Source organism: Aethalodelphis obliquidens, unplaced genomic scaffold, assembly GCF_003676395.1.
Source record: "Aethalodelphis obliquidens isolate GAN/ISIS:26980383/991018 unplaced genomic scaffold, ASM367639v1 scaffold59, whole genome shotgun sequence".
NCBI lineage: Eukaryota > Metazoa > Chordata > Mammalia > Artiodactyla > Delphinidae > Aethalodelphis > Aethalodelphis obliquidens.
Window position 1 is genome coordinate 9946844 of NW_020838003.1, and position 27947 is coordinate 9974790.

General features: G+C 40.3%; 1 protein-coding gene across 2 annotated transcripts in view; it reads left to right on the forward strand.

Moving 5' to 3' along the window:
- The window catches only part of ENOPH1 (enolase-phosphatase 1), a 35603-nt gene extending 8054 nt beyond the window's left edge, over positions 1-27549 (forward strand). For both annotated transcript variants that reach the window (XM_027087497.1, XM_027087498.1), the window contains exons 2-6: positions 15059-15160; positions 16605-16807; positions 18851-18983; positions 20944-21067; positions 26432-27549. In XM_027087497.1, coding sequence (XP_026943298.1) covers positions 15059-15160; positions 16605-16807; positions 18851-18983; positions 20944-21067; positions 26432-26571 — 702 coding nt within the window. In that variant the 3' untranslated portion in view covers positions 26572-27549. The remainder of the gene's footprint in view (positions 1-15058; positions 15161-16604; positions 16808-18850; positions 18984-20943; positions 21068-26431) is intronic.
- The last annotated feature ends 398 nt before the right edge of the window (positions 27550-27947 follow it).

The following is a 27947-nucleotide window of genomic DNA, read 5'->3' on the forward strand; positions in this document are numbered from 1 at the left end:
AAGCAGACAAATCCTTGATCCTACAAATAATATTTATTTGAAGTAATTGAAAATCAAAATGATAAAGATATTGATTCAATTAACAGCAGAATCATGTTTGTATGCTTTTCTGACATTTGTTTAATGAATTTCTTTGGAATATCTTGATATTTTATGTTAAAGCACTTTTAGAAATAGCTAATACATTCTTGATTGTTTAACAATACTTGTAATTTACTCTTTTATGTTCTCTTATATTCTAACGATATATTTTGGAAGATAATAATCAAGAAATGTTGAAATTGACATTTTTTTTCTCATGAAAACGGTTATGTTAATTTTATGGTCTTTCTAAGAAGAGAGCTTGTGTTGTCTGATAGTATCTCCCAACTTTAGTTAAATATCCATTTGGTAAGTTTTATCATTCTGCTTTCAATATGAAACTGCTAGAAGACTACCCACAAGGGACAGCAACCACAAGCTTGCTTCCACTTGTGCTGTTTATTATTGATGCTAGTAACTGTAATTGTGTCATCTTCCCTGGCTTCATTCAGTCTAGGGATTTAGGCTTTTTCATCTTCAAGAATGGGGTAGTAGGATCTGTCATGCTTATAAGGTAGTGATGAAGATTGAGATAGAGTGCAAAAACCTTTGAAAAATATAAAGCCCTGTAGAAACACTGATTATAATGCAGGAAATATCAGACTGTTTGGTGGAGACAGAAAGTGCTTGTGAAGGGTCATTGTGGAAAAGGGGGAACTAACATTTACTGAAACCCACTGTGATTACCTCCGCCTCTGTTCCTTATGGCCCTGGCCAGATATAAGTTAAGAACGAGATGCAGAACTTGGCTAACCTCAGAGAACTTGAGGAGGCACTGGAATGGCAGGACTGCCTTGATAAGTAGCTGTTGATGGGTTGATCAACATTCCCCAAACCTTCCCAGTTGCTCAGGATTCCTAAAGGGAGATATACCCATGGTGGTATGTGAGAGGAATTTTGTTGATTCAACTTGAGACAAGGGGAGGAGCCTTTGGAGAATCACTGTATTGGGTCTGAGTATATCATGAGGTAGATTAGAAAACACCTCCGGCCTTAATTTCTGGTCTCTTATTCGTGTCTACCGCCTTCCGTATCATGGCACTTGCATAATCTTTCCAGCCTAATCAATCTTCCCTTCTTTTCCCTCACATTTATTTGAATACCTATCATGTGCCAGGCTCTGCTAGGCAACCAAAATCCTTAAAGATGCTGCTGCCATCCTTAAGGAACCTAGTAAGGAAGACAGGAACGTTAACAGGTTGTCTTTGCACCATCAGAGAATCCTTTGTGGTTTCCTGTTGGCTCAAAGATAGTTTCAACTCCTCAACTTCAGTGAATTGGGTTTTCCAACTTTCTATTCCTCTATTTCTTTACACTTTTTTTTTAATAGCTGAACATGCCCATTTGGGTCATGCCACACTTTCGTGCCACCACCATTCCTCCAGCTTGGGATGTCATACTTTTTCCTCTCCAAGTGCAAGTTGGTTCCATGTACTTATTAATTTAAAACATATTTATTGTGTTAGGTTATGGGAATACACAGGCAAGACCTGCTTCTGCTTTCACAGGACTTCTGTTTAAGCAGGAATTTCAAAATCCTCTCTCTCCCTCCTTTGCAGGGCCATGTATTTGCCACTGTAGCAGATGCTGCCTTGTGGTGGTGTCTGTGTGTGCTGTCTTCCAGCGATGCTGAGAGAGCTCCTTAAGGGCAGAAAGCAGAGCCTGGCATAGTACTTGCACATAAGGCATTCAGCAAATGCTTGTTGATGGTGATATGATGCATTCCAGAATGGGCCTGGGAATGGCTGGTATTGCTTCTCCCACTTCTGCTATCCCTGCTATTTCAGATTTCCTCAAGGTGATACTTTTATCTTATTTGCACAGTATGCAATTTAACTGATGTATTTCTAGAGTCTCATTAGAATATTCATTGACCCAAGATTTCTAAAACCTCTTAGTTTTAGAGAAAGAAGTCAGTTAACAATGGAAATTAAAAACCATAAAAAAATTTTGATTAACAATTAAATTTAAGTATTTAAAGAGCTAAATATGTTATTCTGTGGAAACTTGTATCTGTTAATGTGAGCATAGAGGGAAGTGTTTTTTCCCCAAAATTTTTCCTCAAAAATTAATTCACACTTGTTATGAATTGCAAACATTACAGAAGATTTTAGTGTAGAGAATGAATGCCCTTTCTGCTCCTACCACCCAGCAATAGTCATTAAGAGTTTGGTGAACATTCCTCCTGATTTTTTTCCCTATGCATACAGTAAAGTCACTTAGATCCTTGAAAGAAATGTAGTCATATTGACCCGCAAAAAGGTACCAATTCTAATAAATAACCCCTGTTTTGAAAATACATAGATAAGCCTTTATCTTGCTCAGATAAACTTTTAAAGGATATCCTGTGTTTAGCTCTGAAAAGTCCTACCTTGTCTGATGGTTCTTAAAATTTTCCATCCTTACAGCTCACCCCATGTCACCCCTTCACTAAAAAAAAAAAAAAAAAGTATTCTTTTTACAGTAAAAGCTTATTTTTGTATAAAACTTTAGATTTTCACATTTATTAACTCACTTAATTTTCAAAATTGGTTTTGGTTCAGGTAGGGGTCATAAGAGGGGTGGAAGCCAAGCCACCCTGACCCTCTTGCACCTGGTTCTCCATCACCTTTCTGCATTGTGTGGAAAGTTGGTAGCTCTGTCCTCAGAGGCCCTACTGGAAACTCATTGGACCCTTCCCAGGGGACTCCATTTCAGAAGCATGGATTTCTTTTCAAACACAGAATTCTTTAATACAAAAAGGGTTCTTTGTCTTCTGGGTGTGTACGTGAGCGGTTCATTTCTTAACTTGATTTTCTTTTCAATGATTCATTATGTGACCTTCTAACAAGTTCCTTTTCTTAAGTCTAAAAAGTGTGGAGCTGATACCCTTTACTGAGTAGAGAGAGACTAGCACATGTGGTTTGGAAACTAGTGGTAATCCTGGCAGTGGGGCCTGGGTGGGACTTGAGAGAGGAGCTCATGGTTAGATCAGCGCTTGGCAGCTAACGTGGTGTGCTCCGAGAGGCTGGCTGACTCCTGCCCCAGACTTTGTGTGGGTCCAGTAAGCTAATTAGATCCCTTTTCCTGGGATGATCGGGTTCTGGGGATCTGACTCTTCAAACTAAAAAAAAAAGACCTGTTTGATAAACTATAACCATAGTTTCTTAATTTATGCTTAACTTTTATGTGCCTTTGTGAAATGGAGGAAATAAGGGCACTTGTTTCATAGAGCTATTATGAGGATTGAAATGACATAATTCAGGCCATTCATTAATCAATTCATTGAGTAAATTTGGAGTGCCTTGGGAACAGTGGCAGATGTGAGAAGTGATAAGATTCTGGATGTATTTTGTAGGTAGGGCTAACTCATTTGCTGATGAATTGGTTGGATGTGGCATGTGAGAGAAAAAGGAGTCAAGCACGACTCTAAGGCTTTTGGCCTGAGCATCTTGGCAGGATGGAGCTGCCACTTACTGAGCTGGGGGAGATGTGGGAGGAGTAGCGTTAAGGGCTAGAAGCAAGAGTTGAGTTTCAGACATCCAAGTGGAGATCTGGGGTAGGCAGCTGGAAAAAAGCAGTCTGGAGTTCAGGGAAGAGGTCCAGGCTAAAGCTATGGATTTGAGGGTCATCAGCAACAGATGGTATTTAAAATCATGGATTAGATGAGATCACTAAGGATTGACTGTAGAATGAGTGCCTGGAATAGTGAGGGCTTAGTCAGTGTTGGCAGTTATTCCCACTATTACTACGATTACTCATATTATTCCTACTTATTAGAACTGTTACAGAACTGCCAGGTGAACCAAAATCTCTCATTCTTTTTAGTACAAATCTCTTTGAGAAAAATGGTATTAGAAGTTTCTGTAGAGAATATATTATCAGTATCCAGGGATTTGGATGATCCTAATGAGTTGTGCTCCCCGAAGTCATTCACCCCCAGAGCTGGATAGGCTCAGGCATTAGAATTCAGTAGACCTGGGGTTGAGTCTAGGCTTTACTTTGTACCAGCAGTGAAACCTTTTTTTTTTTTTTTGGACAATAAAATGATTTTCTTTTATCAAGCAATATTCTGTTAAAATAAAACAGCATTCAAGGAATTTAATGTAACCCAGTAACATACTTCATATTAGCATTCACCCTTAAAACATGTGGCATTATTATATAGTCTTCAAATGTACATCATAGTCATTTAATCTGTCATGTCTTATTAGAATCTGCTTTCAAAAACGGTGATGTTCCTAATTGGAAATACAATATTGATTATACGATGAATAAGCCAGCTGTAGTGGGCTGAATGATAGCCCCCCAAAAGATATCCATTTCCTAATCCCTGGAACCTATGAATGTTAACTTACTGGAAAAAAGGAGTATTGACAGAGATGGAGAAATCGCCCTTGATTATCTGGTGAGCCCTAAGTTCAATGCCAAGCGTCCTATAAGAGACACAGGGAAGATAGATGCACAGAGAAGGAGGAGGCAGTGTGAGCACAAAGTCAGAGATTGGAGCGATGCAGCTACAAGACCAGAAAACGGAAGCGGCGAGAAATGGAACCTCTCCTGGAGTCTTTGAAGGGAATCAGGCCCTGTCAACATTATGATTTCAGATTTTTGGCCCCCAGAACTGCAAGAGAATGTTTATCTGTTTATGTTTATCTGTGATGTTTATCTGTTGTTTTCAGCCTCACAGTTTGAAGTCATTTGTTACAGCAGCCATAAGAAACTAATACAACACTATTTAAGAGGTGCTTTTGGGCTTCCCTGGTGGCACAGTGGTTGAGAGTCCGCCTGCCGATGTAGGGGACACGGGTTCGTGCCCCGGTCCGGGAAGATCCCACATGCCGCGGAGCGGCTGGGCCCGTGAGCCATGGCCGCTGAGCCTGCGCGTCCGGAGCCTGTGCTCCGCAACGGGAGAGGCCACAACAGTGAGAGGCCCACGTGCCAAAAAAGAGGTGCTTTTTTCAAGTTTAATTATTTTTAAACAATATGAATGATAAATAAGAACTTTAAAGAGCTCTCCTTTTTTTTTTCCATGGGCAAACCACATACATTTATTTGATTGGATTTTAGATTTTTGATTTTTCAGATCAGCCTCTTCTATTAAATAGCATCATGATTAAAAATGTACAATAGACTAAGATGCAGTCTGGAAGACGAACATATAAAAAGGAAAATAGAGATCACCATATCTTAACCATTTGGTAATTGCTCAACAGTTTAGTGTATTTTGTCCCAGTATATGTGTTCGACATATATATTTTCTGAAGTTGACCCTATTCAGTATAGAGTGAAACCTTTTTGAGCCTCAACTTCTTCATCTATTCAAAGGGGTCACCTTGCAGAGATGACAGGTGGATTCAAGGAAGTAAATGTCAGTTTCTTCCCTGTCTTCTCTGCTCATAGGGACTTGGACTCCATCCTAGAGCCAGTCAGGGTTCCCTCTCTGCAGCGCATGAGATACTGATATTCTTTCTGTCTCTGTGCTTCTTTTTAAAACCTTATGCCAACTACTAGCCCCTTGTAATGATAACCTTCCTTTGTGAGATGTGAGTCATTGCAATTAATTAGATTATAGTTTATCTTTCTTGAATTACAGTTTAATCTTTTTTTTTTTTTTATTGTGGTACGCGGGCCTCTCACTGTTGTGGCCTCTCCCGTTGCGGAGCACAGGCTCCGGACGCGCAGGCTCAGCGGCCATGGCTCACGGTCCCAGCCTCTCCGCGGCATGTGGGATCTTCCCAGACCGGGGCACGAACCCGTGTCCCCTGCATCAGCAGGCGGACTCTCAACCACTGCGCCACCAGGGAAGCCCGAATTACAGTTTAATCTTCTTAATGTGATTTAGAAGACACTTGTCTTATGAGCAACACATTTTATTAATTCTTTTTGAATGCAGATGATGAAATCTAATGTTCATTCCTTAAACACTTCAGCTTTCAAAGGGGAACGGTTATGTCTCTGCTTACCCCTTGAAAATAGGGACAGCAAAGTTATAATTTCTGAGTCCCTGTGGCCCTTTGTAGCAGCCAGAGCACCGAAACTTCTTTTTGGTAGCTCCTAGTATGGTCTTCAGGAAGGATATTTAAGGAGTAATTCTAATACCACAACTGCTGAAGCACTCTGATGGATGGCATGAGCCACTCCAAGAAGTAGTAAATTTTCCATTGTTAGAAGTGTTCAAGCAGGTACAGATTTCCGGTTATGAAACAAATAAGTCACGGAGATGTAATATATGACGCAGTGACTAGAGTTAATGATACTGTATTGTATATCTGAAGGTTGCGAAGAGAGTTAATCTTAAAAGTTCTCATCACAAGAGAAAAACTTTGTTTTAACTGTGTCGTGATTGATGTCAACTAGACTTATTGTGATCATTTCACAATACATACAAATATTGAACCAATATGTTGTACACCTGAGACTAATATAGTGTTACATGTCAGTTATATCTCAATTTAAGAAAAGACTATACTGATTAAACGTAAAAGCTTCTGCACAGCAAAGGAAACCATAAACAAAATGAAAAAACAACCCACAGAATGGGAGAAAATATTTGCAAATGAAGCTACCAACAGGGGATTAATCTCCAAAATATACAAACAGCTCATGCAGCTCTATGTCAAAAAAAGAAGGAACAAAAAACAACCCAATCAAAAAATGGGCAGAAGATCTAAATAGACATTTCTCCAAAGAAGACATATAGATGGCCAAAAAAAGCACATGAAAAGATGCTCAGCATCACTAATTATCAGAGAAATGCAAATCAGAGCTACAATGAGGTATCACCTCACACCAGTCAGAATGGCCATCATCAAAAAGTCTACAGGGCATTCCCTGGCAGTCCAGTGGTTAGGACCCTGCGCTTCCACTGCAGGGGGGATGGGTTCGATCCCTGGTCGGGGAACTAAGATCCCACGTGCTGTGTGGCACAGCCAAGAAAAAGAAAAAAAAGTCTACAAACAATAAATGTTAGAGAGGGTGTGGAGAAAAGGGAACCCTCCTACACTGATGGTGGGAATGTAAATTGGTACAACCATTATAGAGAACAATATGGAAGTTCCTTAAAAAACTAAAAATAGAACTACCATATGATCCAGTAATCCCACTCCTGGGCATATATCTGGAGGAAACTCTATTTCGAAAAGATACATGCACCCCAGTGTTCATAGCAGCACTGTTTACAATAGCCAAGACATGGAAGCAACCTAAATGTCCAGCAACAGGTGAATGGATAAAGAAGATGTGGTATATATATGCAATAGAATATTACCCAGCCATAAAAAAGAATGAAATAATGCCATTTGCAGCAACATGGATGGACCTGGAGATGATTATACTAAGTGAAGTAAGTCAGAAAGAGAAAGACATCATATAATTATCACTTATATGTGGAATCTAAAAAATGATACAAATGAACTTATTTACAAAACAGAAATAGAGTTACAGATGTAGAAAACAAACTTATGGTTACCAGCGGGGGAAGGTGGGGAAGGGATAAATTGCGAGATTGAGATTGACATATACACACTACTATACATAAAGTAGATAACTAATAAGGACCTATTGTATAACACAGGGGACTCTACTCAATACTCTGTAATGACCTATCTGGGAAAAGAATCTAAAAAAAAGTGGTTATATGTATATGTATAACTGATTCACTTTGCTGTACAGGAGAAACTAACACAACACTGTAAATCAACTATACTCCAATAAAAATTTTTTAAAAATCTTTAAAAAAAAAGACTATACACTTTCATTGTAGAAATAAATATGTCAAAAAAAAAAGGGGGGGTTTCCCCTCGGTATCTCATGACCCAGAGAAAACCTTTGTAAACCTTTATGTCCATATTCTCTTAGATTTTATCTGTTAGACATTTCCGAAAATACGATTATGTTCTATTTTTTATTTAGAGAATGTGATTTTTTTTTTTTAATTAATTAATTAATTAATTTTGGCTGCGCTGGGTCTTCGTTGCGGCGTGCGGGCTTAGTTGCGGTACGTGGGATCTTAGTTCCCCAACCTGGGATCGAACCTGGATGCCTTGAATCAGGAGCATGGAGTCTTAACCACTGCACCACCAGGGAAGTCCCAAGAATTGTGATTTGTTCTTAAGATCCATCAAGCTACTTGATTTTCCTTTGCTTTTTAAAAAAAATAATTAATTTTTGGCTGTGTTGGGTCTTCGCTCCTGCGTGTGGGCTTTCTCTAGTTGCGGCGAGCACGGGCCATTGCGGTGGCTTCTCTTGTTGTGGAGCACAGGCTCTAGGCACACGGGTTTCAGTAGTTGTGGCGTGTGGGCTCAGTAGTTGCGGCTCACTGGCTTTGTTGCTCCGTGGCATGTGGGATCTTTCCGTACCAGGGATCGAACCCATGTCCCCTGCATTGGCAGGCGGATTCTTAACCACTGTGCCACCAGGGAAGTCTGTTCCTTTGCTTTTTATCCTCTGAGATTAATACAGAAATAATAGCCCACCAATATTGCCTTTGTGTTGTTTAATTTTCTGGCTGGAAAAATATTAAGTTCTCAAATACTATAAATCATTTGCACTGTGTCGTTCCTTTGGAAGCCTTTTAAAATAGTTTCTTTAAATAGCAGTAGTATTACCCATTACTTTTTTATTACCCATTTTCTTCAAAGGAGACTTGAGTAAATATTATAGCAACAATTTTATTTTTATTGATTCTATGACATTTTCATTAAAACAGCCACTTGACCATAAAGCAAATCCATATTTGGACTTCTGAACATTTATGAGGCAACTTCTTTAATTAGATCGTCAGAAATATTGTAGCCCTAATGGAGCTTTTTCAGAATGCTGTCGTTGAGCTGTGTAGAATAATAAATTTCTGCTTGCAGAGTATCCCATCTAACATTTAGTGGAATTTAATCGTAGTCCCCTGAAAGACAAGTACTCTCATTTAGTTCTGTAGCCTTTTGTTATATGTACTACTGTAACAACCCCATAGGTGACTGGTGAACTAAAAATATTTACATGCTTATAGAATCCTGGGTTTATTGTAGCATTTTTACATACTATAGAATTCTGAAATTATCTATAAATGGATTATAACTATAACTGAAGTTAAAGTATTTATCATCACAGTTATTTCTGGAATTAATTTTAAAGCCTGAAAATTTTCAATGGGCAGGTTTGGGCAATAAGTACTAACTTTAAAAAGTCTATTTTTAGAGCATTCTTACCTGGTATCGTAGTACATATCAGGCTATGATATAATTATTGGCTTTTAAAAATAAGCAACTTGAAGGCATTTTTTTTGCATGATAGATGCTCAATAAGTATGTTTAAAGAATGGATAAAATCTTCACAATTTAGTTATTTGCCCTATGTACTTTTATGTTATGCAGTAACACTTTTGCACTAAAATAGACTGTTCGATCTGCTAGCATGCCAATTCCAGTTATACTAAGTTCAAGCTTCATTGCCTGCCTTTGTGTATTAGTGCAGAGGGGAGTTTTATGGATAGAGGAAAGAGGCAAATTGGATGACCCGGAGTTCTAAAGTAATTTCTAATTTCTAAAGCTTTTCCTAAAAGTTTAGAATTGTTTGAAATCTTAACCTTTTATTTCTGTGAGTTCTCTGAGGAGAGGGTCTCTGGTTTATAACTCTGTTACCAGAAATGTCTGGCACTCAATAGGTCCTCAGTAAATGTTGAATGAATGAGTTGGTTGTCTTTGTGATTTATCTCTGGGGACTTCTCTGCAATTATTTATCACTAAATTGGGGTAAAGGTGATGCTTGCCCAGTTTAAATGTTTGTGCTGGAGTATATAATTAGTGGTAAGGTACTGGGTGCTTTCATCTGATTATCTCTAATGACTGCAATGACTGCTTGGTATTGTCATTGCCGTTTAGCAGATGAGAAAACAGGCTCAAAGAGGATAAGTTACTTGAACACAGCTAGTAAAAGACAGAGGTAGGACCCCAGCCTGGCATGCTGCCTGTAGTCTGTACTCTTTATCTGCTCTCCCACAGAGATTAAGGACCTGGGCTCTCAGGATTAACAGGCTCTTCATGAATTGTTCTTGGTACCAGTAAAGCTGGATATAGGAAATTCAACTTTGTGAAGCACAAAGTAAATAATACAGCACTGCATGCGTTTAGAAATTTTTTGAGTACTTCAGCTCTTCAGTTACTGGGTGGCCCTGAATCTGACCAAAAGTTTTCCCTGGGGAATATTCCAGTTGCTTAGGAGTTGGGGAGTAATGGAGGCTGGCCGCTGGAGGAGAAGGACCAAATGAGAAAGGTGTAGGACGAGGGATCAAAGGTGGCTTGTTTGTTTTTTAATTGTAACTCATTTAAAACAAGGAAGGATAAAGATTAATGTGATGACTATGCACCGACCACAAAGCTAATTAAACCTTCATATTATGTTTGTTTCAGATCTTAAAGAAATAGAACATTACAGCTATAACCGAGTCCCTTAGCACATCCCATTTTGTATTAGACTTTTATTCATATGTTAGAGTTTATATTCATGTTGATAAATACAATTTTAGTACATTCATTTTTAACTGCTATGTAATGTTTTAGAGTATGAATATACCCGTTTATTCTCTAGCTGATGACGATTTAGGTTGTTTCCAATTATTTTGCAGCATACCCAGTGGGACAGTAAACTTTTTTTTTTACTTTCTTCTCTGCACATGTGTGTCTGCCTAGGAGAAGAAGTGCTGTGTATGTGCGCCTTCGGTTCTGCTGCATCTTCTCAGATAGCGCTCTCAAGTGGGGGCGGGTTTGCAGTCCTGCCACAGTGCATGAGTGCAGGAGAGATGCTAAGTGGGAGAAAGCAAGGAATGAGGAGGGGCATGCTGAGAAAACCGAGTATTTCAAGAAAATCAGAAGTATATCAGCCCAGTAAAAATCTCTTGCAGAAAAGGAAAGCTGTCAATCTTGGCTCTTCATTTTCCTTCTTTAAGATCAAAAATGAGATTTTATGGAGCTTAAACAAAGCTTTTGTGTCAAGTATGCTGAAAATTTTGTCTGATCACACTGTTCTGAATCTGCTGAGTGACCCATTACTTACTGGAATGCACCATGAGAACAAGCAAAATTGAATGGCTTCTTTTTTTTTTTTTGCGGTACGTGGGCCTCTCACTGTTGTGGCCTCTCCCGTTCCGGAGCACAGGCTCCGGACACGCAGGCTCAGCGGCCATGGCCCACGGGCCCAGCCTCCCCGCGGCATGTGGGATCTTCCCAGACCGGGGCACGAACCGGTGTCCCCTGCATTAGCAGGCGGGCTCTCAACCACTGCGCCACCAGGGAATCCCGAATGGCTTCTTTATTTTTACTAGGGCAGGTGAAATTTGAAAAACGTATTGTGAAGAGAGGTAAACACTTCAGTCCTACCATTTAAAAAAAAATCCAAAATAACTTTCTTGTGTTGTATATTTTCATTTGGGAGTGCAATTTAAGTTGAACTTAGAATTGGGTCTTCTGAAGTGTTAAAAAAATTCTAATTATGGAGCCAAGCCTTTGTTCCAGTCAGGGAAATTCTATGCACACTAAAAAACATGGTTTTATTCATAATGATCTATTAACTATGTCCTAACCATGTCATCCCCCAGGCCTGTTAGCAGGAAATAAAATAAAAAGTTTTCTGTCAGCTTCCTCTTTTTTTTTTTTTTAATTGAAGAATCACTGACTTACAATATTAAATTAGTTTCAGGTATACAACATAGTGATTTGATATTTTTATACACTACAAAATAAGGTTAAGTCTAGTTTCCATCTGTCACCATACAAAGTTATTACAGTATTATTGACTATATTCCCTATGCTGTACATTGCATCCCTATGCCTTATTTATTTTATAACTGGAAGTTTGTACCTCTTCACCTACTTTGCCCATCCCCCCACCCCCTCTCCTCTGCCAGCTTCTTTCTTCTCTTTTTGCCCTTGTTCACTCTATTGTAGCAGTAGTTAAGAAAATCTCATGATGCAGAAGCTTGTAATAAGGAGGAAGCGGAAAGGGAAGAGAGGGAGAAGACACAGATCAGTGATTTTCAGCACAAAGCTGGGTGGTGGGCTGCTACTGGTTAGTACTAATCAGAAGAAACTGGGTGTGCCGTTTGGCACAAATGACCCTGCAGTAGCACATGCTGGCACTTAGTGAATTGGAGCCCATTCTTATTTTTGCATTTAGTGAGCCCTCTCTGCAGGGAAGAGGATTGCTTGTCTCCAGGGCCTTTTGCACACTACGGGAGTCTTTCCCTACCCACACTGTTCTCTCTGTGTGTAACATTCTCTCCTCTAGTCTTCTCCAGGTTAGTCCTGTCCACCTTTGGTGGTTCTCAGACTTCTTATTCTCAGGATTCCTTTACACGCTTAAAAATTTCTGAGGACCCAAAGAACTTCTGTTTATGTGGGTTTTATATATATATATATATATATATATATATATACACATATACATATATATGTATATATATATATTTTTAAAAATAAATTTATTTATGGCTGTGTTGGGTCTTCGTCGCTGCACACAGGCTTCCTCTAATTGCGGCGAGCGGGGGCTACTCTTCGTTGCAGTGTGCAGGCTTCTCATTTCAGTGGCTTCTCTTGTTGCGGAGCTCAGGCTCTAGGCATGAGGGCTTCAGTAATTGTGGCACGCGAGCTCAGTAGTTGTGGCTCGCGGGCCCTAGAGTGCAGGCTCAGTAGTTGTGGTGCGCAGGCTTAGTTGCTCCACCGCATGTGGTATCTTCCTGGACCAGGGCTCGAACCCGTGTCCCCTGCATTGGCAGGCAGGTTGTTAACCACTGTGCCACCAGGAAAGCCCTATGTGGGTTATATTGATCAACATTTACCATATTAGCAATTAAAACTGAGAAATTTAAAAATATTTATTCATTTTAAACAATAAACCCTATTAATTTGTTAACTTTAATAAATAATATATTTTTATGAAGAATATTTTGTTTGTTTTGGAAAACATGGTTAGAAGACTGTTTTAGACATTGTTTTACATTTTATAAATGGGCTAGGAAGATGGCTGGATTCTCATATCTGCATTGGGTCTGTTGTGATATCACACCTGTGTAGCCTCTGGAAAACTATTGTACACTCCTGAAAGAATGAAAGTGAAAAAGGCAAATAACATCTTAGTATTTTTTTGAAAATAGTTTGACCTCGTGGAGCCTTCTAAAAGGGTCTCAGGACCTCAGGGGTCCTGAATCTCACTTTCAGAATCATTGCTTTAGATCTCAGTTCTGTTGTCACTTCTCCAGCGAAGGCTTCCCTGACCTCCCTCACTAGGTCAAACTTTCCTATTATGCCCTAGTAGTACTGTGTACCTCTCGTCTGTACCATTTATTGAAGTACCACCTTAACTTTAATGTCTGTTTCTGCTACTTGGCTCCTTGAGATTAGGGATCACGTATGGGTTTTGCGCACAATTATATCCTCAGCCCTTGCCACAAAGGCCTGCCCCGTACTGGGCATTTGGTGCATATTTAAATAAATAAATGAGTGAATCAATTTAAATAAACAGACTTCTTGGATTCCACTTGATTATAGACTTTCCCTTAAAATGTAAGTCCTTCTCTGAATTGTATACCTGTTGTCTCTATTCAGAGCATATATTTATTTTCTGTTTTTTCAGACTGATTATTGCTAAGACTGTTGCAGGGCCATTACACCCCGGATCTGTGCAGCATTCTGCTCATACTCTGTCTCACCCATTGCACCATTTTACAATTCTCTGTTTACCTTCCATCCCCCCCCACTAGATTCTTCAGAAGCTTATTGAGAAAAGGGATTGTGACTTGTTTATCTTTTCAATCCCCTTCTCCATGCCGCAGTAGCATATCTTAGTATATAGTAGACACTAATATTTTCCTGAATGTGTCAAATTGGATTTGAAAAGATACATACACTACAATTGCAAGTAGATGTAAAAATTTTGACCTAAGAAAAATCATGTTCCCAATGCATGGATTACTGACAGGTTATTTATTTCTGAATTGTTTTGCACATCAGAATACATAGGGTAATTCTGTAGGTATTCTGACTTCCAAGAAAGAATCATCATGATCAGGTGTTTTTTTAAAACATTTGTGGACTTCCCTGGTGGCTCAGTGGTTAAGAATCCACCTGCCAATGCAGGGGACACGGGTTTGAGCCCTGGTCCAGGAAGATCCCACATGCCGCTGAGCAACGAAGCCCATGTGTTACAACTACTGAGCCTGTGCTCTAGATCCTGTGAGCCACAACTACTGAGGCCGCATGCCACAACTACTGAAGCCTGTGCACTTAGAGCCCGTGCTCCGCAGCAAGAGAAACCACCAGAATGAGAAGCCTGCACACTGCAACAAAGAGTAGCCCCCGGTCACCTCAACTAGAGAAAGCCCTCACGCAGCAGCGAAGACCCAACACAGCCAAAAATAAAGAAATAAATTAATTAATTAAAACAACAACAACAACAAAAACATTTGTCATACGTGGACATCATTCTGTCACAAGATATTTGAGTTATGTGCATGTCCCAAGTACTGTGGTGTGCAATGGGGATGTAGCTGTGAGCAGGGTATACTTGATCCCTACCCTCAAGGATGTATAGTCTAGCCATCTGGTTTGAGTCAGCAAACTTTTTCTGTAAAAGACTGAATGCGAAATGTTGAGACTTTGAGGGCTATATGGTCTTGGTTACAAGTACTCAGCTCTGCATTGTGGCCCCAAAGTGGCCATAGACACCCTGTAAACAAATGAGTGTGGACACATTCCAATAAAACTTCATTTACAAAAATGGGAGAAGATTGGATTTAGCCCACAGGCTGTAGGTGCTGACTCTTGATCTAGTTCGTTTGTTTCTCAGTCTCCGTCTGACTCCTATATCCGGAGCACCAATTTTCATATTTTCAATGAAATTTTCATTGTCTTATTTGCTAGAATTAGCTAAGGTGAGATTGTTGAAGAACTTGATCTCATGCAAACCACTAAAGCTAATTCTTGTTTTTTTCTTTTGCACTTTTATCCAGGACATTTTATTTCCTTACATCAAAGAAAATGTTAAAGAGTATCTGCAGACACATTGGGAAGAAGAGGAGTGCCAGCAGGATATCAATCTTTTGAGGAAACAGGTTGGGATATTTCTATTCCATTGCTTCTACATTCCCAAGGGTGTTAGAACTGAGGATGCCTAACGACTTAGAATATTCTCTGAGCTTATTTTAAAATAAGTGCTCTGGATTCACAGGGCACAGACGTTGTAGTGACTTGCCTGCTTAGGAATTCACAGTACCTAATTAAAAGGTCAGATATAATGACATCAATGGCAGTTTGTGGTCTCTACAATTGCCTCTTTCTGGAGCTATTTCAGTTGCATAAAATATCATGTATTTATAAAACTAAGTCATTTCTGGGTGGAATGCAAAAGGGTCTTGTGCCATCTGATCACATTTTTCATCAATGTCTCCAAGTGATAACACCCCATCACCTCATTCTCCACTCTCTTCTCCTCATGGCATGAGCCCCTGCTGCCCCTCCACAGAGTTCCTGGGCCCTCACATACCTCTCTCCCCAGCTCACATTCAGCCCAGCCTTCATACCTGCCTTCGCCTTCGTTACATGTACTTTGTTCTACTTTGATCCCTCCCCAGTTTTCAGTCTTTCTCCTTCCACATCGTGTGCTGTGGAACTACCGATCTGTTGTTTTTCTTATTAAAATTGCTTCATTGGCAAAGGTCTTACATGCTATGCAGAGCTAACTCTCTGGCTTTTCTGAGTTAATTTTCTACATTGGACAATGTGGAAGGCTTTCTGTAAATTCTATAATGTTAGAAGTTAGGATTGGAAAGAGAGTTACATCCTTTGAGGCATGGGGCATTTGGATTTGTTGAATTTTCCAGATAACTCAGGGTTAGTCTGAAACACTCCCTTCTTTACCTTTTTTTGTTGTCTCAACTCCTGTTGTTGAAACATACATACATAATCCCTCATTGTAGCATATAAATCAATCATTGAGTCTTTAGGGATTGGACATATGCATTGTCATAGACTAAACAGCTTCTAAATAGCTATTAAGGTTTTGCAAGATGTGGGAGATAGCAGGAGACTGAATGTAAACCAACCCCAGACATTGCTTCACTAGTTTCTTTTCATTGAATTCCAGCCATAAACTAATTTCACTGAGATTTTCTTTATTTCTTCCTCAGTTAGTTATAGTGCAGAGAAAATGATCTGATTTAATTGAAGTCCTGGTTTGTTGATCCTAGTAAGTGAATCAACAAACCAGGTCTTATTATAACATTTTATCATTTTGTGCTATCTCTTTTCTCACACACAACATGCCTCTTGGTTTAAGTTTCAGCTTTAGTGATACGGGAAAGGTAAATTTATTAATTATAATCCAGTTTTTTTTAGGAATCATTCATATCAGTCCCAAAGCGTAGGATACTTTAATTTTAACAGGGCTCGGTGCTAATGGTGGTTGGAGAAAGTTGGTCTGCTAGTTTTCAGGTATCATTTAAGGGATCTTTTTAAAAATGAGTAAGAAACAAATTTTGTGTTGTTTATGATTTAAAGGCTGAAGAGGACTCCCACCTGGATGGGGCTGTTCCGATCCCAGCAGCATCCGGGAATGGGGCGGATGACCTGCAGCGGATGATCCAGGCCGTGGTAGATAACGTGTGCTGGCAGATGTCTCTGGACCGGAAGACCATGGCGCTGAAACAGCTGCAGGGCCACATGTGGAGAGCGGCATTCAAAGCTGGGAGCATGAAAGCAGAGTATGTAGCTCCTCAAGTGACTCTAAACACTTCACTAGCCACCAAAGCAAATACATTTTCCACTAGTCCTCTCTCTCCAGTGTAAGTTGCATGATTTGCCAAGTAGATAAAATCAACATTCTTTTTATTCCAACAAGTGAGTGAGTTATTTTGTTTTGTTTTTTCAAAGCTGGGATAAAGCATTTCACCCAGGTAAATCCCCCAGGCCCATGTCTGGCTTTGTGTGATGGTTGGAGACTTTTAACTCAAGTCTAAAACAGCTTCCTAGATGTAAATCAACTATACTCCAATTAAAAAAGAAAAAAAAAAAAACCCCACACACAAAAAACAGCTTCTTAGAAAATGGCAACTTCCTTGAACTGAGTCATATCTGATCCTTAGTGTATGAGTGACAGCACTGTTGGGCTGCTTCCCAGGATTGAAAGTTAGATTACCTGCTTTCTGCTCTGTTAGAGAAGTAAGAATGCTATAAAATTATGCACCCCGTCACTGTGGGGTTACTCAGTGTCAGCAGTGCCACTCTGTTCTGTGCTCTTACAGCAACTTCCAGACCTCGGAGTCTTGATTGTGGGGTTCCTAAGAGCACTCCTGCCGAAGGAGACTCGTGAGTCCTATGTTGCTATGTTAAGAAATCTTAATAAGTTGCTGCCACTAAGGATTTCAGGGCATTGCCTGATGTAAACCCTAAGATCCAAGACTGTTACTAGCTGCCTATATTTCTTTTGTTTTTCTGTCAACTGAGATGCCATTCCTTACGTACTTTACAAGGGGCTTCCACCTTTTAAGGATGCTTTAGAATTTCAGGATAAGCCAGTGATGTGGAAGTAAATATCAGTTAGTTCACTTGGTAAAACACTCAAAGCATTGGAGTCAGGAGATGATGCTCACAGGAGTTAGCCCATCCTTCTCCTGGTTTTAGTTCCTTAATTATAAAACCAAGGACTTGAAATAAATCATCTTTGACTTCTAAGCCCTGCTTTGGAGCAATAACAATCTGCAAATTCAACATGGACTAATCCTGTCTCTGAGTGCAAAGTAACATACAAAGTAACAGTTACTGCTTGTTTTGAACTAGTAGCTAATCCCTTTTCTTCATTTTGTTCAATGTTGTTTCATCCAGTAGAAGACTTCTCTGACATTTTCCAGTTAATCTTTTATAGATGACTGGTTCCACATCCCAAGTTGCTTGTACTTCTCTTTTCACTCATCTCCTGTGATGCTGTCCACTGTAGAGTTGGTGAACAAGACTGTCAGGAATCATTGCTGATTAGCTAATGTGAAATGGTACATGTCTGTTAACTGCTTTGTTACATAATTTTTTTCCTGTATAGTAAAACCTAAGGTTTTCTTAGTTCTCAAGAAACGTAGTTCTGTTTTCTAGCTAATCAAAGATTAATAGCTTTGAGCCTCCAAACATTTTTTTAATTGTTTGGGTGTAGATCTTTCTAAAAGCATTTCCATGCTCTCTTAAGGCACACTGGACATAATTGAACCTTTTCTCGTCATGAATTATATCAAAGGCACACAATAGTATACTAGTATTGTTGTTTGCTTTTTTGAATTTCTTGGCAATTAAAAAAATCCCTTTCTCAAGGAACTGTATTCAGTGTCTTGTGATAAACTATAATGGAAAAGAATCTGAAAATGTATATATATATATATATATATATATATATATATATGACTGAATCACTTTCCTGTATACCAGAAACTAACACAACATTGTAAATTAACTATACTTCAATTAAAAAAAATTCCTTTCTTATTTTATCTCTTTTTCTATAATCACTTTTTACTGTCCTTAGTGTGGCTGTCTGTCAAAAACTCTTCTCCCCTCGACCTAAATTACTGCTTCTAATCTACTGTGACCCTGGAACTCTGGGGACACGCTCATTAGATCTGCAGGAGTTCACAGTCTCATGGAGGTGCTTTTCCTGGCCACCATTTGGACACAAATAGAGAAACTTGTGGCAGCTATTTGACTGGTTTTCATTTGGCTGGATAACATGTTCCTTCATTTCAACTTGGTGGTCTTCCCTCTAGGTTCTTTGAAGATGTGGTTCCAGCAGTCAGGAAATGGAGAGAGGCTGGAATGAAGGTGTATATCTATTCTTCAGGGAGTGTAGAGGCACAGAAACTGTTATTTGGGCATTCTACAGAGGGAGATATTCTTGAGGTAGGTTACCCGATTACTTTGGTTTTTTGACACCATCAAAGCATAAAACAGTGAATGTGAGTGCTAAAGTTATAAGCTAAGCAGCATTCAGATAATTGCATTTACATATGCTATGCAGGTTGTAAAAAAGAAGTGGAAAAACTGGGGAATACATTGTGGAAGGGTGAAGTGTAGCTGTGGTACCAATCTTTGCATCAGGGGTTCTTAAACTTTGCTGTGCATAAGGATCACCTGGGGAGTTTGTTAAAAATGTAGATCCCTGGGCCCTGTTTCCTGGCAAATCTATATCAGAAGGTCTGGGCTACGGTCGGGAATCTGCATTTTCAAATATCTACCCTAAGTGATTCTGATGACAGTAGTATTAGAACCATATACATACATATATATATATATATATATATATATATATATATATATATCTCACAGATAAATAAGACCTAAGCTAGCTTGTAAATCAGCTATCTTGTCAGTATTAGAAAATCATCAACCCAAAGCAAAGGAAACTAATGGCTTCTTTTGGTTGTTTAAAGTATTAGGTAAGATGTAAAAGAGTGGCACATGCCACTATCCCTCACAAAAGGGCACACAGACTTCTTGAATGCAGGAGACTACATGGTGGATTCATTTGTTTCTGGTACTTTGGAGAGAGACAGATTTTATTTTAGCAGATTCAGCATTCTTCTGTAAGAGAACTGGGCATGTTATTACACAGTGATTACTTAAGGCCTCCTATTAACATTCCTTGTACCTGAGAAAAGTCTTGCTAGCTTTTCTGTCCCACAGTCCCTACGTCCCCTGGAAGACAGGGTAGTCATTGGAAAAAGGGACTACATTTAGGACTTTAAAAAGAAATGTTGACTAACTGAATACAGGCTGAAATTAGTGATTCACAGTAGTTTACTCAGCCAACTATTTTTTTTTAAATAAATATTTATTGACCCTCTACCATGTGCAGAGAACACTTTGACTTTGGAGATTGTCATAGTCTCATCTTACTTTCCTGCTTTTCATCTTAGTTCTAAGTCAAATATTAAATCAGTAGTAAAACCCTTTAATTGCTTGTTAACTATTCTCCTCTGAATACAGATATAAGCTTCTTTTCTGCTCTCTCTGATGAAATAGACAATAAGGTGATAGTAGACAGGACACAGTAATTACCCTCCGAGTTCAGTAATAAAACTTTATTCTACACTTGCTTAGTGTGAGGCAGACTTCAGAGAGAAAGAAAATATGCAAAACAATTATTAACTTTAAAAATCACAATATTAATATTACCTTAATTTATCTTTGTTAGGCTTATTTTTAGTTTGTGAAAAGTTCTGAAAATATTCGAAAGATCACATCGTAATAGCTGATCCTAAATGTGAACTTATTTTAATGACTGTTGGTTAAATTAGTAAGTTATATATTTGACCCCAATTATTTCTAAGATGTCAAGGGTATATATGAGCTCTTGGGTAGAATTTAAAAATGTTTTAATTAGAAAATGAAGGTTTCTTGAAAGTAAAGTAATAGCTTACTAATTAGGCAGGTTAGAGAAATCTGGTCATTCTGGGATCAAAAGGACAATGTTGAGAACCTTTCATCGGGTGAAACCCAGTCTAACAAGTAGTTTGAGTGAATATAGTGTTTTAAGGATAGGAAGTATGGCATATATATTTTAAAAGATTTTGGATACAAAATTAATGCTAATGGAAGAAGGCCAAGATTATAAAATGATCTTATATACATTGAATTGGTAGTTTTCTTTTTCCAAATGTTTATTTCTATAAAACCTTAGTTTATATTTACTTTTTGTAGCTTCCATAAAATTCTCTATGAAGTAGACTTACAGGGAATATTTGTTGAGTGGATGAAGTCACTATGATTGTCGAGTAGTTCAGAGAAAAGGGATGAGAGACAGAGGGGCTGGGTTGCATGTGTGTTAGTAGCATCGTTCTTTCCCCTTCTCTGTGTCCAGCTTGTGGACGGTCACTTTGATACCAAGATTGGACACAAAGTGGAGAGTGAGAGTTATCGAAAGATTGCCAGCAGCATTGGGTGCTCAACCAACAACATCTTGTTTCTGACGGACGTTACCCGAGGTGAGTAATCTGACTTCTTGCACTGTACACTCCAGGGTGGGAGCCGAGCCTGGCACTGCACACGCTTTGCCTTCGTGAAGAAAATTTATGTGGGTAGCCTTGGAAAATGAAGCAGGTTTATAAAAGGAAACAGTGAAACAGCCAACCCACCTCCCTCTCCATCTACCCATCCTTGGGGGAAGTGGCATTGGAAAGATGAATTTGTCTCCTTTTAACATGAAATGGGGAGATAACAGAGGCACCCAGCGGTGAGGGTGGGAAGGAGCATGCAGCCAGGAGTATGAGGGTGGGTGTGTGGCCAGTCCAGCACAGTCAAGTCACAGGGGACCTGCATCAAATGTACTTAACAGCAGTGAGATCAGCTATATACCCTCAGCAAAAAAAAGTGAGAGAGAGAGAGAGAGAAGTCTGTAGTTGGAGCGATTTTGCCTCATTTTCCTGCTGGCTGATGAGCACTGCCCCTCAGCGAGGAGGAACCTCATTTCTCCCTTCCCTCAGATGGGCTCAGGCCCTGGGCGCCCCTCATGTTGTAAAGCTCAGCCTCACTGCACACGGATCTCATGTTTAAAAATTGGCATCTTTTTTACCCAGCATGGCCCTCTTTATATGATATACAGTGCATTAGCACATGCATTATCACTGTAAGGAGTGAATGTATGAAACAGCACATACTGTACAGTATCGGCAATTTAAGTGATTTCAAGAGCAGGTTTTTTTGCGGTACGCGGGCCTCTCACTGTTGCGGCCTCTCCCGTTGCGGAGCACAGGCTCCGGATGCGCAGCCTCAGCGGCCATGGCTCACGGGCCCAGCCGCTCCGCGGCATGTGGGATCTTCCCGGACCGGGGCACGAACCGGTGTCCCCTGCACTAGCAGGCAGGCTCTCAACCACTGCGCCACCAGGGAAGCCCTCAAGAGCAGTTTTGACCAAACGTAAAGCATACGCTCAAGCATCTATCTGTATGAGAATATGTGTCCTCCAGAGAATTACAGAAGGAACCGGTAGTGAAGACGGAAGCAAGCAGCAGCAGGCGAAGAGGTCGGGGGGTGCTGGGGGAGGTGGGGGGTCCCTGCCCCCGGCTGGCGAGGCTTTCCCAGACTCCCCCTGCTGGCTGCAGCCTTTGATCTTGTGGTCATTTTCCTTAGAGTCTGTGTATCTCTCGGGGTCCTACTTTGGTGTATTTGTAATTGCACTTGTGTTGGAGGATAGTTTTACTTTTTTGTGTGTCTTCCATTCATCTTGGATCATAAGTTTTACCCTTCGTTTACCCATAGTACAGGGCTCTGTGTACAGTGCAGCTGCTCTGATACACTACATCTATTTCACCAGGCTCAAGAAGGGAAGTAGGGAAAAGGGGCGGAGGGCAGGGGCGCTCTCCTATCTGGTGGCTCCGAGGGACTCCTGGGCCCCGTGGAAGCAGCTTCGGCAATCTGTAGTTGACATTCATCCCTCCAGCCCTTCTGTTCAGTTGTCGCAGAACTAGAGTCACTCCCACTCACTGGGACTTTTCAGAGATACCGCCCAAAGGCAAACCCAGGCTGCTGGCAAAGGCATCTTATCTGTGCTAGCGTGTGTGAGTATATTCTTTGTCTGCTGCTTTGGTTTATCATATTAGGTACGATCTGTAGGCATATAAACAAATATATACTAATTTGTGAAGCAGTTTTAAAAAAATATCTTAACCAGCATAGGTCATCTAATGCCTTCAAGAAGTCATAATGTGTGTTCCAGAGAAAGAGTGGTAGACAGGCTTAATTTTACCTGACGTACAGTTGACATTCAGTAACCGCTAATATCTTTGTTAAATTTCAATCCTCGGTGAATCTAGACTGGAATTTTTGATCTAGGGAGATGGTAGCAAATCACAGCCATTTGTTGTTTGGAATTTTGAAAGCTCAGTAGATTTAGCGGAGACCTGCCCCTGCTACACGTCCTGGTTTGGGTCAGCCTCAAAGTGCAAGGTTCTACAAGCTGTCATCTTATTTTTCTGCATCCTGGAAAGCTTTGCATTTGCGTGTCTTAACTGCACTGAAGGTGAGAGACAGACGTGTGGACACACAGCTTCAAGGTTCACTGTGTAACCAGCTGGCCAGGCTACACCTATGTACCAATAGCCATTTCACCTGGCCTCTGCTTTGAACTGTCAGCGTACTGTAAATGTTTGCCTGTCATATTTCTGTGTATAAACCATTTACTGATTCAAAGCTACATTTTACCCTCTTCCTTGAATGGCTTTTTGGGGCTTTGAGTGGTGGGCTGGGGAGGTCACTTTACTATCTGTGTAGATAAAGGTGTGAGGAATGATAATTTGAAGACCTTTTGCTTTGTTTTGCTCCTTATGCAAAGGAAATAGGTCTCTTTCTGGTGAGTTTAGCTGGTTTAACCTGTGAATTGCTTTTCTAATCATTCACGTAAACAGGGCTGTTGGAGATGAAAATCCATGGTTTGCCCTATATTTAACTCCGCTAGGATTTTGAACGGTGAGTGTCTGCAGGCTTAGAATTAGAGATCTGCTTTGTGGCTGCAGCTCCCCACAAAGTCAGCCTGTCCCAAGCATTCTGGGATTGAATGCATGATTCAACCTGTGATCCCCAGACTCTCGCCTTATTCCCTGCTTTTTGGTTACCGCTAATAATTGTAACCCCTGCCCGAAGACCACTTATAGTTTCTTCATATTCTTGTCTTTAGCCACATTTTTTTTCTAGTTGCCATCAAAGTACATCATAATTTCAAGTTTTTCTCTTTTCACTTAAGCCATATCCTTAGGTTGCAGTCCCAGAAATTATTCCTATTCTCTTTAGAGACTAGAGATAATCTCCAAGTTGTCTCTCCCTTGAGTCCTCTGCAAGGAGGTTTTATTCCTGCCGTTCATCTTCTGCCAGCCCCACTCCTGCTTAGGCAGTAGGGCCAGACCTGGGCTCACCTGTAGCTGGGACAGGGCCAGGCACCTGGCTACCTGCCTTGCTCTTTTCTATTGTCTCTGATCCTGTGTTTTAGTAGCACGTGTCCAGACTTCCACTGCCAAGGCAGAGTGGAAGACTAAGTTGATATCCCAAATAATACTCAAATATAAAAGAGAGAACTGAAAGACTTTTCCCTTTGGAGGGAAAGAAAAAAGAGGTCCAGGGTTTGAAGTCAACAAGTATTATTAGATAAGTGTCTCAATAATATATGAAAAGAGCAAATAGATGCTTAAGGACAAAAACTTGCCCCACGGTGATCTTGGTAAGAGGCTGAATGTGGAACGGCCACTAGTAAGTCCCACATGGATCGTGATGACTCAACGTGGTTGAGATCCTGGGTTGCTGGTCCAGAGGACTGTGCTTGAGGCAGCCAGGCTGGGAACTTGGGGTGCGTGGAAGGCAATGCCTTTGCTGCTGGAGTGAATGGCATCTGCAGAATTTGCCAGAGGTGGGGATTTTGGAGCACTATTTTTGCTCTGGGAGGTGACAGTCCTTTCATAGGAGGTGGGTAGGTGGAAGAGACAGCTCTGCCCCATTTACTCTTTCTTAGTACTGCTGCCCTTTAATTAATGCATTCCGTTGCTCTGGCTGTTTTCCACAGATTGAGAAACTGCTGGGGTTTCTTATTACACCAGATCTGAATTGCAAAGAATGTGTTTCAGATTCTTCCCCAGTTTTGCTCTATCTGCCCGAGTATGCCCCATCTCTGTGACCACAGACCTGTGTCCTGTGTCCATTCTCCTACTGTTTGCACATGTACTTTATGTCTGCCTACAATTCCTCCTCTCTTGCCAGTTTTCCTTCCTTGAAATTTCTGATCAAAACTTACTATCTGTGCAGAGGAGTCATTTGTTAAATTGCAGGTCCTAATTCAGTAGTTGCACATTGGGGAACCTGACATTCTGTATTTGTAACAAGCTTCCACGTGATTTCCACACTGCTGGTCCAGGGACTACACTCAGAGCAGCAATGCTCTAGAGCAGGAGTTGGCAAAATTGTTCGGTAAAGCAGGGGATCCCCAATCCCCTGTTAGGATGCGGGCCGCACAGCAGGAGGTGAGTGGCGGGCAAGCGAGGGAAGCTACATCTGCCGCTCCCTGTCGCTCGCATTACCGCCTGAACCGTCCCCCACCACTACCCCGGTCCGTGGAAAAATTGTCGTCCATGAAATCAGTCCCTGGTGCCAAAAAGGTTGGCGACCACTGCTGTAAAGGGCCGGGTAGTAGCTGTTCAACTCTGGTCCTTGTAATGCAAAAGAAGCCACAGATAGTACATAAGTGAGTGGGTGTGACTGTGTTCCAATAAGACCATGTTTACAAAAACAGGCGGTGGGCCATAATTTGCTGACCCTTGTTCTAGAGCACAGACCACAGAGTCTGACACACGATTTCAAATTTCACCTCTACCACTTGCTAGCTCTCAGTTTCTGCATCTGTAGAATGGAGATAGTAATACTAACAACCTCAGGGTTGTTGTGAAGATGTAGATGGGAATGGAAGTTCCAGGAAAGCAGGAACTTTGTTTTGTTCACATATCTCTGGTCCTAGCATAGTACCTGGCACATAGTAGGTGCTAAATTAATACAAGGTATTAGCTATTATCTTTCAGATGGACACAAAATGAGGAGGGGTACTAACCCAAGACATATTAGAGATATCCCCTCAAATACATAGCTTACTTAGTTTCATTTGACTAGTCCTGTTTTTACTTCCACGCAGTCACTGATCTTAAAACACTCTTAGTCCAATGAGGAGAGAGACAACAGATAATAACATGTCAAATCATATTGTCTTGATAGGACTAAATACAGGGTGTTAATGGAGCACATAGGATGTTCTAATACAGATGGTAGTAGCTCTAGAAGATAGAATATTTGAGCTGAATTTTGAAGAGTAGGAATTTGTCAGACAAAAAAGATGGGCAGTCTAGCCAAGGGTTGTGACATGTTTGGGCTCCAGGTGTGAGAGTAGGTATTTCAGCCTGATTAGATCCTGGGATTCCATTTGCCCCGTATCTATTTAATTGGTATTATTTCTGACAGCCTGTCCTTTGGGAAACAGCTCAGTTCTCTGTAGGACTGATGGGAGGGGATGGAAGAAAGCTGTGGACATGGCTCTGTCTTTGTGCATTCATAAGTACTTAATAAAGCTTAGAAGTCTAGGACACACTGCCCTCCTTGTCTATCAGTACAGTTAGTTATGCATTTGAAAAAAATTTTTATGGAAAAATTAAAAATTATATAAAAGAATAATAAGTCCACCCCCTGTGCTTGTCTTTTAGCTTCAACAGTTACCAAATCTGGACCAGACTTACTTGTTACATTCCCACATCCCTCTGATTATTTTGAAGCAAATCCCAAACATCATATTCTGCCATTTCTGACACATATTTGGATTTTCGCAGAGGCCAGCGCTGCTGAGGAAGCTGACGTGCACGTAGCTGTGGTGGTGAGACCTGGCAATGCGGGGTTAACAGATGATGAGAAGACTTACTTCAGCCTCATCACGTCCTTCAGTGAACTGTACCTGCCTTCCTCAACCTAGAGGAGGAGTTCTAAGGAAGACCAAACTGTCTTCACAGAGTTGTCCCTGTAGTCTAGTTTTATTCTAATGGTAAAAGTAACTTACTTAAAAAATACATACATACACATACATAAGGTATGTAAGTGTGTGTATGTTCAAATTACCTTTCACAAGCACGTAAGTGGGAAAAAGAATCTCAGTTCAGTGAAAAGGAAACTTATTTAAAGATGATGCTTTATATGTAGAAATTGTTTGAAACCACAGCTCTAACCATTATTGAGGGCGAAATATAATTGATAGAAGAAATTACTACTATACAGGTCAAATGTGTTATGTTTATCAAGTCATGTACCAAAATAGAAAGGTAGGTTTGAGAAGTTACTCAGAAGCCTGGTTATTTTAAAAACTAGAAGTATTTCGAAGACATTCCTAGTAATAATCTACTCCTCTTTTAAATTGTGAGTTAGAAGATTACAGCAACTGAATTTCAAGCTGTTAACCTTCCCTATTTACAAATGACAATGCTATTTGTTTCTGCTCCAAAAGAGAGCAAAGTTGGGAAAGGAAACTCATTTGAGTCTTGATTAATCATATATCTGTTACTTAAGAAACTTGCTAATCGTTGTGGTACCCACAGCAAGCAGTTGCCTTACCAGTGAAAAAGATGCACTAATGTAACAGCTAAAATAGAAATGTGCTTCCTAACGTTTAACAAAACAGTCCTAACCCTGCCACTTATCACAGATTTCAGAGTTAACCTTGCTAACTACTTCTTAGCACAGTTTGAGAACATATGTTAACTGCTGTTTACTATTAAAAAACAAAAGGTTTGCTGAAATTTGTCCATAAGGCCTAGAAGAGCCCTAATATCTAATGTTTTCTCTGAAATGGATATGAGAAATGTAAATTTTATAACAGCATTATTTATCCTAGTTCAGCCTAATAGGATGTCGTGTCAATTTCATGTGGTAATTAATAAAAACTTTTCTTCTTTGCTCAGTTGTTGGTTTTTTTAAATAAATTTATTTATTGTATTTATTTATTTTTGGCTGCGTTGGGTCTTCGTTGCTGCGCGCGGGCTTTCTCTAGTTGTGGTGAGCGGGGTCTACCCTTTGTTGCGGTGTGCAGGCTTCACATTGCTGTGGCTTCTCGTTGCAGCACGTGGGCTTCAGTAGTTGTGGCTTGCGGGCTCAGTAGTTGTGGCTCGAGGGCTCTAGAACGCAGGCTCAGTAGTTGTGGCTCATGGGCTTAGTTGCTCTGCGGCATGTGGGATCTTCCCGGGCCAGGGATTGAACCCGTGTCCCCTGTGTTGGCAGGTGGATTCTTAACCACTGTGCCACCAGGGAAGTTCCTTCACTCAGTTTTATGTAGGTTTGCTTACTGCCATAAGCAGAAGA